The sequence below is a fragment of the Lipophrys pholis genome, assembly GCF_963383615.2.
Source record: "Lipophrys pholis genome assembly, chromosome: 19".
Lineage (NCBI taxonomy): Eukaryota > Metazoa > Chordata > Actinopteri > Blenniiformes > Blenniidae > Lipophrys > Lipophrys pholis.
The window spans coordinates 1,490,790-1,505,726 of NC_137647.1; the positions used below are offsets into that span (position 1 = coordinate 1,490,790).

General features: G+C 41.6%; 1 protein-coding gene across 1 annotated transcript; it reads left to right on the forward strand.

The window, feature by feature from the left end:
• Positions 1 to 2,205: 2,205 nt before the first annotated feature.
• Positions 2,206 to 14,539, forward strand: hlfa (HLF transcription factor, PAR bZIP family member a). The gene is made up of 4 exons (XM_080487454.1): positions 2,206 to 2,459; positions 4,325 to 4,693; positions 13,218 to 13,432; positions 14,181 to 14,539. The coding sequence occupies exons 1-4, from the start codon at positions 2,345 to 2,347 to the stop codon at positions 14,394 to 14,396; spliced, it is 915 nt and encodes a 304-aa protein (XP_080343580.1). The 5' UTR covers positions 2,206 to 2,344; the 3' UTR covers positions 14,397 to 14,539.
• The last annotated feature ends 398 nt before the right edge of the window (positions 14,540 to 14,937 follow it).

Here is a 14,937-nt window from a genome sequence, read left to right on the forward strand (position 1 = left end):
TCGTCAGAGACACATAAAAAGGCAAATTCACAGAAGTGGGGCTGCGTGGAAATGGGATTTCCCGCTATGACAAAGACGGGTTAGACTTTCAAGATCGCAGCAGTTCTGTTTTTCGCCACCGCGTCGCCGATAAAGACGATCTTTTTAAGTGGTGAAAGGGGGAAGCGGAGCGGTTAGAGCGTTGGGAGACGTCACTGGGATTCTGCATTAAAGCTGCAAATCTTCCAACAAACTCCACCCTGAACACAGGAAATGGGTTATAATGCAAGAAGTGGGCGAAGCGATCTTTACATACCATCGCAGTGCTCTTGATTACATGTCGGGACTCACAATCAGCCTCTTAACCTCTCACGCGAGCAACATTTAAAACAATGATAGCCGTTAGCTCGTCGACGCTGACGAGCCTGTCAGGTTTTCTGATTAAATCATTAAAAGTGAACTTGATTGTCCATTCAGGTAGTTTTCTTCAGTTCCATAAGCTTTTTTTGCTGTTAAGTTAGAAAATCAATATATGTTTTTGTAATTAAATTTAGTTGTAATCATCATATCTCCCCAGAACACTATTTTATCTAGTCCTGTTTTTATTCACTCCAGACATGATTATATATCAACTCTCTCACAATATCACTTTATCTAAAATCTGTTGGTAAATATTATTTTTTTCCGCCAGTTTTTTATCAAGTTTTCTGTAGATTGAATCAGTAAAATATCATAATAATAATAATAATCAAATGTCGTCAGCTCATCCGTTCTTTCCTGGGTTTTGCAGAGAGCAGTAAAAATGTGATTTATAACGTTGCATTTCAACACAAACTCAACAAATTTTTTTGTTTTTCACTAAAAATCTGTCTATGTCTTCGTGAATTATTATTTTTCTTCTCAGATGCAGTCCTTTAACGTCGTTTTACGTGTTCCCACTTCCTGGTGTGCCGGTTTTCTGCAGGTCAGAGCGCTTCGACGTCACTCAAACCACGAAGAGCGTCCTGCGCTCTTGTGACGACGGTGTAGACTCAGAGAACGACAAACATGGGCTGAGCCGTGACTCAGAAACTACTACGCTGGCAGAGCGTGAGTTTCCATGTGCCACGACCTGCTGCAGACACAATACACCACGGCAACTCCCCATGAGCTCGAAGTAGGTCAAGTTTACAGGAGGAGACGTGCTGCTGCTGCTTTAAATCCACTCGGAGAGAAAGAAGCTCTGCTTCATGGACTGAAAACTACTGAGCAGGACCAACTAAGATCAGATTTGATCAGATCGGAGACATTACAAGACAAGTACAAATGAAAAATATACCCAGTATCACTGATAATCCATGTGTTTTCTTACTTTTCTCATACTCAAGTACAATTTACACCATGTATTCAACATTTTTACAAACCACAAATAGCAACTGAGAAGCAAGGGAAGTAAATAGATACAGGTACTGAGTAGTATTTTTTGGTAATCAAACTTTTTATAGTACATGAAACTTTAGTCATACTTCAGGACAGTTTACACTATGTAATATAATACAAATATTCACAGTAATAGTAACAGTAGTAATGAAGTGGTATTTTGGGACTGCTACAAATACCTAACTTTACTTATACTTAAGTACATTTTACAACAAGTTAAACCAAAAGCAAGGGTGGAAGTAATGGATTATGAATACTAATGGGAGTCTCAAAATACTGCTTCATATGTATGTGCACACTAACACACTCACACACACACACACACACACACACACACACACACACACACACACACACACACACACACACACACACACACACACACACACTTACTTGACACGTTTGGAACGAATTAATGATAAGATTAATAACAATGGACTCAAATTTCCATTTCTTTTTTTTGACGTTTCCAGCTTGAGGTTCAATATTTCCGAGTGTCAGTGAAAGCAGCACAGCCTGATCGGTGAGGAAGCTGTCCGTCCCGACGCAGCCTGAACGCACCACAATTCCCGCCCTCCCGCTCTGACGTCAGCGGCGTCCGTCTCCGCACATGGACGGCGGAGTGTCTCTGCCCGTCCCGCTGCTCCTCCTCCTGCCGCCGCTCCTCCTCCTCCATGTCCTCCCGCTCCTCCTCCGAGCTATTGGCCAGCCAGCCCCGACGCCAGCCAGCCAGCCAGCCGCTCACCGTCCCGCCGCTGCAGCTGCTGCGCGGAGCCTCGACGTCCTCTGAGCCCCGGAGCTGCGGACTTCTCGGACCGGCGGGTTTCAACCAGCTCGGCCGCCTTTTTTTTAAAATCTTTTTGTTTTTATTTTTTTTAAATATTTTTTTACGACCGTTCACGAGGAGGATTTTCTATCTTGTTCCCCAACTTACCCTTGAAGACATATGGAGAAAATGGCCCGACCTCTCCCGATAAGCCCCGGGTTCCTGCCGCCGACCCACGGCGTGCTGAAGTCGCTGCTGGAGAACCCGCTGAAGCTGCCGTTCCACCACGATGAAGGTGCGTCTCTCCGCGCCGCCGCGACCCGCGCGCAGGCTGCCTGCTGCGGGGGAGCCGAGCGCGAACACAGCCACGGAGCTCCACGATAAAAAAAACCCCGCTTGTCTCTCACTGAGATTCACGTTGAAACTGTCGAATGACATCCTGCGCCGCCTCTCACGAGTTAATTTAACCCGCTTTTCCTCACATTTTATCTGATTTCATCCGCTGATTTTATCCCGTTTTTTTACCTTTAAACCTCTTCAGAGGGATTTATTTTACTGATACCGCCTGCCGCCGATAGAGGGCGTCGTTTCTACTGTTATTTATCAACATAAATAATGTGTTTATTTTTAATTTAAACACTGATAAAAAGCATTTTTTTTAATCCCAATTAACTTAATTTTCGGTGTGAATAATCCTGTTTTATGAGTTATATCCTTTTACGGTTTCTGTGTGTTTGTTTATTCGTGAAATGTCAAATTAAAGCATTAAAATCAAGATTTCTTTTTATTTTCTGTCCAGTTTATGGAAAATGAAATGCCATTCCCCACCTGGAGTAATATAGAAATATTTAAGAATTGTTTGCTATGATTTGTTTGTGGTTATAATGCTGATATAAACATTTATCATGCAGTTGTATGTGAGGTGTTTTGGAGTGTTACATAACACATCTCCAAATACCACTCATTTTAAAATCCTCTGTTTTCTGGGTTTTCTATTCAAGGTTTCTGTCAAATCCATTAAAATCCAGCAGAAGTGAGAGGATTTTAAATCTTTGTCACATAAAATGCAAAATGACACAATAACATACCAACATAAACCAATAGATTTTCCTTTGAAGTATTATAAAATTACAATTTACCATCAAAAAAACTATTTACACTGAGAAAAAAACCATTTTGGAATTTCTCTGACTGGGCTTAAAATATTTGAAATCCAGGTTTTTCTGATAATTAACATTCATGAATAGTGTCCTTAAAGGTGCAATCATTTTAAATCATACAAAAGTAAATCAATGTTTGTGTTATTCATGATTTATAAACACTGATGTAATTAGATTTAAACAGTTAAAACCAGCTTCTGTCACGTGTAGTAACTAGTAAAATTATTATTTTATAGTGAAATTTAAGAAATATTTTGGGCAAAATTCTATCTTGGAGTCATTGTTATTGTCATGTTTAAAGTGAAATTGCACGATAGCCTCCTTAAAGAAGTTTTATAGTTAAAATTGTTATTTGATAGAATTAATCTGATGTGAGATATTTAAAAAAAATAATGTCACTGAATTTAACATCAAAAGTAACAAACCTACTTTTTCCTCCATTATTAAAATGAGCGAACAGTTTTTTGATCTTTTATGGTTAAAATGTGAAATTATATCTATTTAAATTCGGCTAAAGCGCCAATGCAGCTGATCAGTTTACGACAGAAATAACTTCATTATATTTTCCCAGAAAGACTTTGTATGAAATGAAACTTTTGTTGTGAAAAGTAAAAATTGCGCAGATTTAGTTGAAAAATAAGAGACCGAAAACATCTAATAGTGTAACTACAAGACATTTAGAATGAGCTTTTATAGTTTTCTACCTTCATAGTTTTTGGTTTTGTCTTTCAGTGCATCACAAGAACCTCATTAAAACTGGAGAATTCAGCCTTAAGTTGTTAAATGTGGTGAAATCTATCTGTACTTTGAGGAGGAATGTAACAGGTTCCAGTGTTTGTATTGATCCTGGATTAGTTGAGTTGAATCAGCGTGACTCGGTGTGACGCCGCCACCGGCGCTCGGGGGTCGTTGGATCTCCTGCCGACCTCCAGCGAGGAGCAGCAGGACGGTGGAGTGGATGAGGTGACGATGTGGGTTGTGTGTGTGTGGACGTCCGCAGGCTTCGGGAAGGACAAGGAGAAGGAGAAGAAGCTGGAGGATGAGAGCAGCACGGCCAGCCACCCGCAGTCCGCCTTCCTGGGCCCGACGCTGTGGGACAAGACTCTGCCGTACGACGGCGACAACTTCCAGCTGGAGTACATGGACCTGGAGGAGTTCCTGTCGGAGAACGGCATCCCCGCCAACGCGGCGCAGAGCAACCCTGCCGCCCCGCAGGCGGCGCCCGCCCCGCAGCCCGCCGCCCTGCAGCAGGCCCCGCCCCCTCCCACCCCGACCACGCCCTCCGTGGTCGACCTGAGCAGCCGCGCCACCACGTCGGTCCACACGGGCATGGCGCCCCAGCCGTGCCTGCACAGCCCCGGCACCGCAGGTCAGCACACACACCTGGACACACACACACACACACACACACACTCACCTGGGAAGCCACACACACACACAGTAGGTTTACCAGTCTGTCGCACCGTCTCATTAATATTCATGTGGTTCTATAAAAACAAGGACAGTGGAAAACATGAATATTCACATTTTCTGAACTTCAACCTGAAATCAAAACCAAAACACGTCTGAAGCAGCAGGTTATTGATCGTCCTCGTGTGATCGTCCTCCATCTTTACTCACAGTATTGACGAGTCCCGCAGATCAAAGGGTAATCAGATTACAGGTCCCCGCCGGTGTAGAAAAAGACACACACACACACACACACACACACACACACACACACACACACACAGCTGTGTTTTCATGCCTTTACATTGACTTACGTTCATTTCCTGCCAGCTTTCCTCTGATCCACCAGGAATTCCCTGCAGGGTTTGAATCTAAGCTCCTTATATTGGTTGAACCTGGACATTTCTGCTTTTTGGGGCCTGAACACATTTAAATAAATCCACAAAATGAGAATTCTTTTTCTCTTTAACAAAGATTTTATCCAAGAGATCAGTGAGTTCATATCTCTTTAAGTAGAGTTTTACTTTACCTGTTTTCTTATAGAAATAGCTGTTCTTTAGTTCTATAAGACTTCATCTGAGCAGATATAAAGTTTTCAGTATTCAGAGGCTTTACAATGTATGAGAGACTTCATCTGGTCCAAACAGTGACTTAAATAATTTCAAAGAGGTCGACCTCCCGCATGACCATAGCCTCCATAATCTATTTACTGTTATGACTTTAAGATGTCGGGAAATAATCTGAGCGGAAACATCGAGTCATTCTAATACATTAAAGAAAATGGTTTTAAAACCAGAACAGATGCTGAATCTTAAAAAAATTGATAAAAAATATCAGAATGAGGTGATGGCAAAAAATATAAATGTCAAATATTCAATGTTGTAGATGAAAATTAGAAAATAACTGAAAACAAAGGAAGCCTGTCGCAAAAAAAGGAAGTCTTTAATCTAAGTCTAAATTTATCAAAAATGTTAGAAATCCGTCTAAAATGCCAGCAAATAATTCAAAATATTGACTAATAGTTGTAAATATTAGCTAATAAGCATAATTGTCTGAAATCACATACATTTGTTTAAAATTGGATTTAAAATGACCTGAAGTATCAAAACAGGAACGTTTTGGTCTGAAGTGGTGGAATTTAAAAGTTAATGATCCGAAACATGTCAGCGATGTGGTACTGCAGGAGGTCAGTCGGGTGGAGGCGTCGCTGTTTTACGTGGTAGTGTTGAGTGGGCGGAGTCTGAGTGTCGGCGTGGAGTCGGTCAGCGCCTGATGGAGTCAGAAACATGCAGGTGGACTCTGCAGCGCCTCAGACCACGACAGAGGGCGGGCGGTGATTCCCTCGGATCTCTCCGCTGCTCGCTTGGCGGCGGCGGCGGCGGCATGGAGGAAGCGTGGCACACGTGAAGCCGTCCTGAACGTCCTCGCTCACAGGGCGGCGTGGCGGCGTCTGATTGGAGCTTCTGGCCCGGGGCCCAAACGTTGGCGAGGTGTCGGGAGATCTGTGCAGCGCCACCTCGCTCACACTTCCTCCCAGCACGCCGCCGCGACGCGGAGACGGGCGGGAGGAAGAAACCTGGAGCGCCGAGCGTAAACACAGTTCACCCACTCTGTGTGTGGTTCATCAAACACACTCAGAAGAACCAAAACATGGCGACGCTCAAGTCTCTCATTATTCTCCGTCCGCAGAAATTCACCTAAAGTAACGAGTCTCAACTTTAAGAAAAGACGTTCATTCTGGAAAAATATCAACTAAGTTGTCAAAAAGGTGAAGAAAAGCCAAAATTCTTTCTATATGTTGATATTCTATATTCTATATATTTTCTTCCTGTTTGGCCTGCACTGGAACTATTCTTTAACTTCATTCCACCTCGTGTGTAAAACCTCCTTCAAAATGCTCAAAAATATCACAAAAAGCTTAGAAACCATCAGAAAATGGCCAAAATAATCAAATATATATTACTTGAGATGTAAATAAAAATGCTGTTAACTCTTAAAATGGTCATCATATTAGAGAATCATCAAAAATATCAGAATATTGGTTTGAAAATAGTAAAATTATCAGATCAAATAATCAAAAATTAAACAAATATGAAAATGTGACACAAAATAGCTGACAGATTTCAGAAATGTCAAAAAATAAGTAAATAAAATTCTAATTTTTAAGGTGAAAAATGTAAAGAAAAGCTTCTAAATAACAAAACATTTATTAAGATTGTTGATCATAACATCAGAAAGGTTTAAAAACTAATCTGAAAAGTGTCTAAAATGCCTTAAGATATTATGACACGCTTCACCGTAGCCGATTGTTGAAAATACCACAAAGTAATCAGAGTAGTTCACGATCAGCTTTTCAAAATAAATGGTCAAAAATTCCTTCGAATTCTCAATAAGAATCAGTCAAACGTTTCAAAAAAGATTGTGAAAATACCTTAAATTAAAGGAAAGGGTTGAAATTCTAATAAACACTTCCTCAATTAATATTAATATCTAATTAATATCAAAAATCATCGTAAATATTTTTCAAAATGTGAGAATTTTTTTATTTAAAGGAACAAAACCATTAATAACGTAACTTCCCAAAGCAAGACGTAAAGTTTAAAGCATCTTATGTTCAATAAAACGTATTAATAAAACCGTTTAATAGGTAATTTATTATCAACGACAGAAAGCTCAACTAAATGTCACTTAAACTGGATTAACAGATAAAGACTGACGGTTCACACTGAATGATGTGATTGTTTAAGTACTAAATCAGCACAAAGAGCATCTTTTATGATTGTATTGTATAACCGGAACAATAAATGTTTCTCGTTATAATAAAGACTTATAGAATGGGTAATTAAACATCAAAACCAATAAAGTTCGATAAAGGGTTAATAAAACAACATAACTGAAGGTCAAAGGTCGTTCACACAAAGATGTTCAATGAAAACATTTGGAGAAAATAAAGGAGAAATTGGAGCACTTGAGTAAAAGTAATGATTAATTGTAGTTTGTTGATAAGTTAACAGCTTATTTGTCACTTTTTCAGGAAAACATATTTCAAATTGAGGCAAAAATCAGCTTTAAAAAAAAACAAAACATTTATTAATCCTAATCTGAACCTGCAATCTTCTGCATCAACGGCCACAATATTTGATCGAATTAAATGTTTGGAGTCACGGAAGATTCTGAAAACCTGGAAGTGGTTTCATGCGTCACCGTTGGTGTGTGTGTGTGTGTGTGTGTGTGTGTGTGTGTGTGTGTGTGTGTGTGTGTGTGTGTGTGTGTGTGTGTGTGTGTGTGTGTGTGTGTGGGGTCCAGGTGACGCTGGAGTGTTTTGGCTTCATTCGGTTCAGTCAGGTGTTGTTAGACCCTGGTTCACAGTGTGTCGGTACAGAACACCGTCTTCAGGTGTTGTTAGACCCTGGTTCACAGTGTGTCGGTAGAGAACACCGGTACAGAACACCGTCTTCAGGTGTTGTTAGAACCTGGTTCACGGTGTGTCTGTACAGAACACCGTCTTCAGGTGTTGTTAGACCCTGGTTCACAGTGTGTCCGTACAGAACACCGGTACAGAACACCGTCTTCAGGTGTTGTTAGAACCTGGTTCACGGTGTGTCTGTACAGAACACCGTCTTCAGGTGTTGTTAGACCCTGGTTCACGGTGTGTCGGTACAGAACACCGGTACAGAACACCGTCTTCAGGTGTTGTTAGAACCTGGTTCACGGTGTGTCTGTACAGAACACCGTCTTCAGGTGTTGTTAGACCCTGGTTCACGGTGTGTCGGTACAGAACACCGGTACAGAACACCGTCTTCAGGTGTTGTTAGAACCTGGTTCACGGTGTGTCTGTACAGAACACCGTCTTCAGGTGTTGTTAGACCCTGGTTCACAGTGTGTCCGTACAGAACACCGGTACAGAACACCGTCTTCAGGTGTTGTTAGAACCTGGTTCACGGTGTGTCTGTACAGAACACCGGTACAGAACACCGTCTTCAGGTGTTGTTAGAACCTGGTTCACGGTGTGTCTGTACAGAACACCGGTACAGAACACCGTCTTCAGGTGTTGTTAGAACCTGGTTCACGGTGTGTCCGTACAGAACACCGGTACAGAACACCGTCTTCAGGTGTTGTTAGACCCTGGTTCACAGTGTGTCCGTACAGAACACCGGTACAGAACACCGTCTTCAGGTGTTGTTAGACCCTGGTTCACAGTGTGTCGGTACAGAACACCGTCTTCAGGTGTTGTTAGACCCTGGTTCACAGTGTGTGGGTACAGAACACCGTACAGAACACCGTCTTCAGGTGTTGTTTCACGTGTGTGGAGGCCGAGCTCGACTGTCTGTGCCCGTCTGCATCTTCATGTGAAGCGTTTCCTGCAGCGTGTTGAGCCATGTGACAGACACATGCAGCACCGTGTGCAGCCGAAGCTCGTCACAGCATGAACCTGCCTCCCCTCCCTCCCTCCCTCCCTCCCTCCCTCCTCCACCTCCCTCCCTCCCTCCCCTCTGCCGTGGCTCCAGCTCTGCCTGGACTGGGAGCCAGAGCACAGCCTGTACCCAGCCGACATCACATGGACTCGGGTGTGCTTTGGTCACGTGTGCGCGGTGTTGTTCCAGCTCAGCGAGGCTGGTCTCGTTGAACCAGCCGCTCCACCTCCTCCACCCCACCGCCGGTGCAGCAGCGGCTGATCGCCGCTCGCAACACAGACGAGCTGGACGCTGCGGCGGAGGCTGTTTTCCTTCCCCTCAGTCAGCGAGGCGGGGGTCAAAGGCCGTGTCGCGCTGCATTCCTCCGTGTCCTTTAAAGCCACAAATGCATCGGCGCATGGAGCCGGCTAAATTTAGAGTTTGTAAATCAATCAGGGCAAATATTTGACATATATTCCATTCAAAACCTCCAGTCGTGGCTCAAAATGACCATAAACCTTTTTTTAAAAGGCGACACGTTATCCTGGAGCTCGTTTAGCGTGGTCGTTATCGAAAGGTAATATTTATTCTGCTGCAGGGACATAAACCTGCTGCTGACCTTTGAACCGCGGGACACTGGAGCAGTTTAACATCATTCTGAGAAATATAAATCCAACAATGAGCTGGAAATCTGTAACCTTTAAAAAAAAAAAAGTGTAGATGAAGGCGTGTGAATCTCTGGCGGTTTCCTCTCGGTGGTGACGCACTTTGGCTTCTTTTTGGTGTTCGTGTTCAGGATCAGCATGTCCAGAGACACCGACCCTCCAGGATCACGTTAATGGACTAATTATAGGACACGTCTCGCATCAAATCAAGAAAACAACCAGAACCCAACCGCCGGTTCTGGATCTGACTTCAAATGTTACAACAGTCCAACAAAAAAGATTTTATTAAAGCACGAGAAAAGAAATAAGTGAGGCTTAATTATATAGATTAGTGGAATGTATAGTTTTATGTGGTGGTGACCAACATGGAAAGATCAAACACAGAAAATAATACATCTGAAATAATTAACACATTTTTAGTCTTTTAACAATGAAGAATCAGATCTTTTTTCTCTAATAACTAATCATTTTTTAAGATTTTTTTTTATCTTTATTCCTGAAATATTTGATTGAAATAACATGTTACAAACCAGAGAGTTAAAAGAACTGTCAAATGATTATATATTAAATATTTTATGATGCTCGTCAGAAAATAATCTGTTTATTATAAATATATCATTTAATATATAATCTGATTCTCAAATCTTTATTTGTTTTATAATAAAATTATATAAACTTTTATTTTAATACTTTTTACTTTTATTAATTAAATGGTATATTTTTTATTAATTATTAATTATTATTTGTTTTATTTGGTAATTTAATTAATTTACTATTTACAGTTGCATTAAGTATTGTTTCAGGTTAAATATTGTTTCTATAGCGTGAAGTCGGGTTACATATTGTCTCTGTTGGACTGTTTACAGCTTGAAGTCGGGTTGAAGTTGTGGTTGTGTTTGGTTTCCAGGCAACCGAAAGTGTGTTTGTGGCCTTTGATCTTTGATAAGCAGTGAGGAGAGAGAGAGAGAGAGAGAGAGAGAGAGAGAGTCTTGTTCATGGGGGGTCAAAGGTCATCCGCTATCAGGCCTTATCACAGTGAGCTGGACGTGGACACGTAGCGTGACGGCTGGCGCTAACCATGGCCTGACATGTCTGTTTATAGGTCAGCCTGTCCTCCCTGTCCTCCCTGTCCTCCCTGTCCCCCCTCTACTTTTAGTTTCCCCCCCGGTACGCCAGGTGAAACCAGGTGAGGAACGCCGCGGTGCCGTAACGCCGTTAATTAGGAGATCAAAGGTGATTAGGGCGAGGACGGAGCGTCTCGCTAACGCCACTTTTAGTCGGTAAGAAGCTTCCAGCTGGAGTTCTGAATGAAAGGAGGCGGGATCAGTCCCACTATTTGTGGACAGATTAGCTCCAAATGTGGTGCAGAGGAGTCATGTGACCCGACAAAACGCAAATATTTACTTCTCCAACTTCCAGTTTGCATATCAGTCAACCAATCAACATGTATTTATGTATGTATGAAGCCCTTCACAGCTGACTAAGTGCTTTCCAGTGAAGTCAGATGGTAAAATGAGAATTAAAGGAATTAAAAGAGAACAGTGAAACATACAGTATACCAACAATAGAATCATATAAGAGAAATTAAGTAAATTATCACCATATTACTGAGTATTAAAAGAATAAATCGGTGTTGGGTCTGCGCTGTGAAAAACACACAGACGCTATAAATGTGAACAAAATGGAGCGAACCGACATTCTACTGGACATTTCTGAGGAATCGGGGGCTAAAATCAGTTTGCAGTACCATTTTTCACCACAAGATGGTGAAAGTCGCTTTACGTATATCTACAACAAACTTTCTCTAATAAAATGACGGATTTTTGTGCTTAAAAATAAACTATGTATATTTTAAATGAACCACTAAGAACGTAAAATAAGCTGCAGAATGCGACGGTTTGTACAAAACAATTCAATGCAAAAATATGCATTAAAACGGGTAATTAACAAGAGGAACTGCAGTGCGGTTTTCTTCCACAAGAGGTCAGAGTTGAGTTAAGAATGAGGTAAATAGTATTAAAGTCCTGAAGAGTTTTATCTTTTAATTATTCTCTTGATTGAACAGCTGGGGAGTTTTCAGTTTTTATCTTTAGTATTTTTCTTTCTGTGATTTAATTCTTGATCTGGAAAAGAACAAGAAGAAGAAGAAAAGCTCCAAGTGTGTAAACAGAGTCGGTATCTTCATTTGTTTATCTCCTCTCCGAATTAACACACACACACACACACACACACACACACACACACACACACACACACACACACACACACACACACACACACACACACACACACACACACACACACACAAGAATTTTACCTGAGCCTCTGTTTTCCTGCAGGAGGTTAAATTAATTGTGTCACAGCGCCGCCCGGTGGACACATCAAGAACAACATGCACAAAACCACCAATATTTACTTTATTCTGCAAGTTTTAATAAAACTCACTAACAGGGAATTAGTTAGTTTTCATTCATGTTTTGGTTTCATTTGGATTCTTTCATAGTTTTAAACCATTTAGTCTTTTATTCCTACATTATTTCATTTTATTGACAAGTCGTCCTTTTGACCATTTTTATTTATTATGATTTTTTGACTGAACACTCGTTCAACTAGTTTGGAATTCAGTTAGTTTTTCTCACATTTATGAGTCATTTTAATCCCATTTAGTATTTTTTTATAGGTCATTTTAACAATTAATTCATATATATTTTAATGCTTTTTTGAAGTTAGATTGTTTTGTTTTTGTTTTATCACAGTTTTGTTTTAAAGTTTTATTGTTTTTTGTTTGTTTGTTTTTTATTTCCCATCTACTGCCCACCTGATCACTTCATACATTTTTTAGAAAATGTTTTTGGGACCTGAGTGACATGTTCTCCACAACTTTCATTTATTCATTCTTATTTTTAAATGAATTAAAAGTTTATTTTGGACATGTGCGTACAGATGAGATTATTCAAAACAACAACAACAAAACTGAATTAAAGCACACAAAACAAATAAACATAAAAGAGCAAAGCAAAGCCAAAAATGAGTAATAAAATAAATACCGACCGACCATCTGTGACCAGGAGTCGGGCGAAGCCTCTGTCCTGCTCCTCCTTCTCCACCGATACAATTAACCATCTGATTTTTTACTAAACACTGTTGTATAGGACCTTTTTTGTTTTTTATTTCTTTTGAATTTAGTTTCTCTTACATTTATGTTTATTTTTAAATTTTTTCCCCCAATTATTTTATTTCTTGAGGTATTTTTTTTACTCCCATCTAGTTTCACTTCGTTCTCAGTGCAGTCTTGAATCTTTACTTCACGTTTCTCCAACGAGAAACTTCATTAAGCAGCTCAGACGTCTGACTCGTGACGTTGACTCTCCGCCCCCCCCTGCAGCTCTGCCGCCGGCCCGCGACACCCCCAGCCCCATCGACCCCGAGTCCATCCAGGTCCCGGTGACCTACGACCCCGACCCGGCCGACCTGGCTCTGTCCAGCGTCCCCGGCCAGGAGATGTTTGACCCCCGCAAGCGCAAGTTCTCCGCCGAGGAGCTGAAGCCTCAGCCCATGATCAAGAAGGCACGCAAGGTCTTCATCCCCGAGGACCTGAAGGTGAGCGGCCAAACGCAAAAACACTCCTGGTGAACGTCTGGACTCAGGAAGTCACACAATCTAATCCCATTAGATTAGATTAGATTAGATTAGTCAGCAACCAGTGAATAAGTGCAAAAGAAAACAGTGAGAAATAACAAACAACAACAATAAGAAATATAGAATCAGACGCTGATTCACACATGAAGACAGAAAGAAGCTTTTTTATGACCTTTATGTGGTTTGGGGATGTTTTTTTAACACATTTATCATCATTGCTGTTTGTTGGCACTATAGATTTAATAAATAACGAATAAAATCTGAAAAATATAACCTGACAGAATCACTAGTAACAATAAACATACCGACTTAATGGCTCTAATACAACAACTAAACAAGATTAGTTTTAAAATCACAAATACAAGGTGAAACAAACTGAATTTATACTGAGAATTTAAAGTTAAAGTATTAACGCAATTAATGTTTGTTGACGTAAACAATCCAGGGAAGAGAGAAAGAAAGAAGAGAAAAACGAAGTAAACGACAAAAATATAAGGAATGAGTAAATCGACAAGGATATGCATGAATTCAATTCAACTTTATTTATAAAGCACCACACACATGCGTACATAAGTAAATACCTTCCTTCTTAATTAAGAAAATGATTTTAAAAACAACGTTTTTATCAAGAAATGAAGCACGTGTGTTTCCTGTTTCATCGTGATTGGCTGTTCTCCCTGCTGACCCCTCCCTCTGTCGCCCCCTGCAGGACGATAAGTACTGGGCCCGGCGCAGAAAGAACAACGTGGCGGCGAAGCGTTCCCGGGACGCGCGGCGGCTGAAGGAGAACCAGATCGCCATCCGGGCCGGCTTCCTGGAGAAGGAGAACGCCGCTCTGCGCATGGAGGTGGCGGACTTGAGGAAGGAGCTCGGCCGCTGCAAGAACATTGTGGCTAAATACGAGGCCCGGCACGGGCCGCTGTGAGCCCGCCCCCTGCCCTGACCCCGCCCCCTCCCCGTTCTCCCTCGTTTGAAGGACTACGTGTCGCCCCCGCCCCCCCCCCCCCCCCCCCACTGTATGATTCTGGTATATAAGCTTCAATTTGTTCGCTCCTCTTTTTCACTTTCCTGCACACGATGTTAAAGAATCTACAAATATATATATATATATATATATATATATATATATATATATATATATATATATATATATATACACACATTAAAAGTTCAGCACGCAGGACGGCTGCAGAGCCACTTTGGACCAGCAGGGGCGGCAGAGATCGACTCCACGCACCATCTGGTGGTACAAAGTGGTACTGCAAGACCAAGCCAGCTGCGGCTCGCGACTTGTGACATACTGTACCTTTAACGTCCCGTGAGGACTTATGAGCCAGCCCCTCCCCCTCCCCCCTCCCCCGAGAATCAATGCCATGCTGTTTGTTGTTCACTTTCATACCGATTTTATACGTGAGATCAGGACTGAAATGTTAAACCCCCCCCCTCCCCCGCTGCTTCAAGCCCCT

What these genes read in the sequence shown, in the direction of transcription:
- hlfa (XM_080487454.1), top strand. Translation starts at nt 2,345, where the DNA reads ATGGAGAAAATGGCCCGACCTCTCCCGATAAGCCCCGGGTTCCTGCCG. An exon ending in GCACAGCCCCGGCACCGCAG is followed by an intron (nt 4,694 to 13,217) that starts GTCAGCACACAC and finishes CCCCCCCTGCAG; the next exon opens with CTCTGCCGCCGGCCCGCGAC. An exon ending in TCATCCCCGAGGACCTGAAG is followed by an intron (nt 13,433 to 14,180) that starts GTGAGCGGCCAA and finishes CGCCCCCTGCAG; the next exon opens with GACGATAAGTACTGGGCCCG.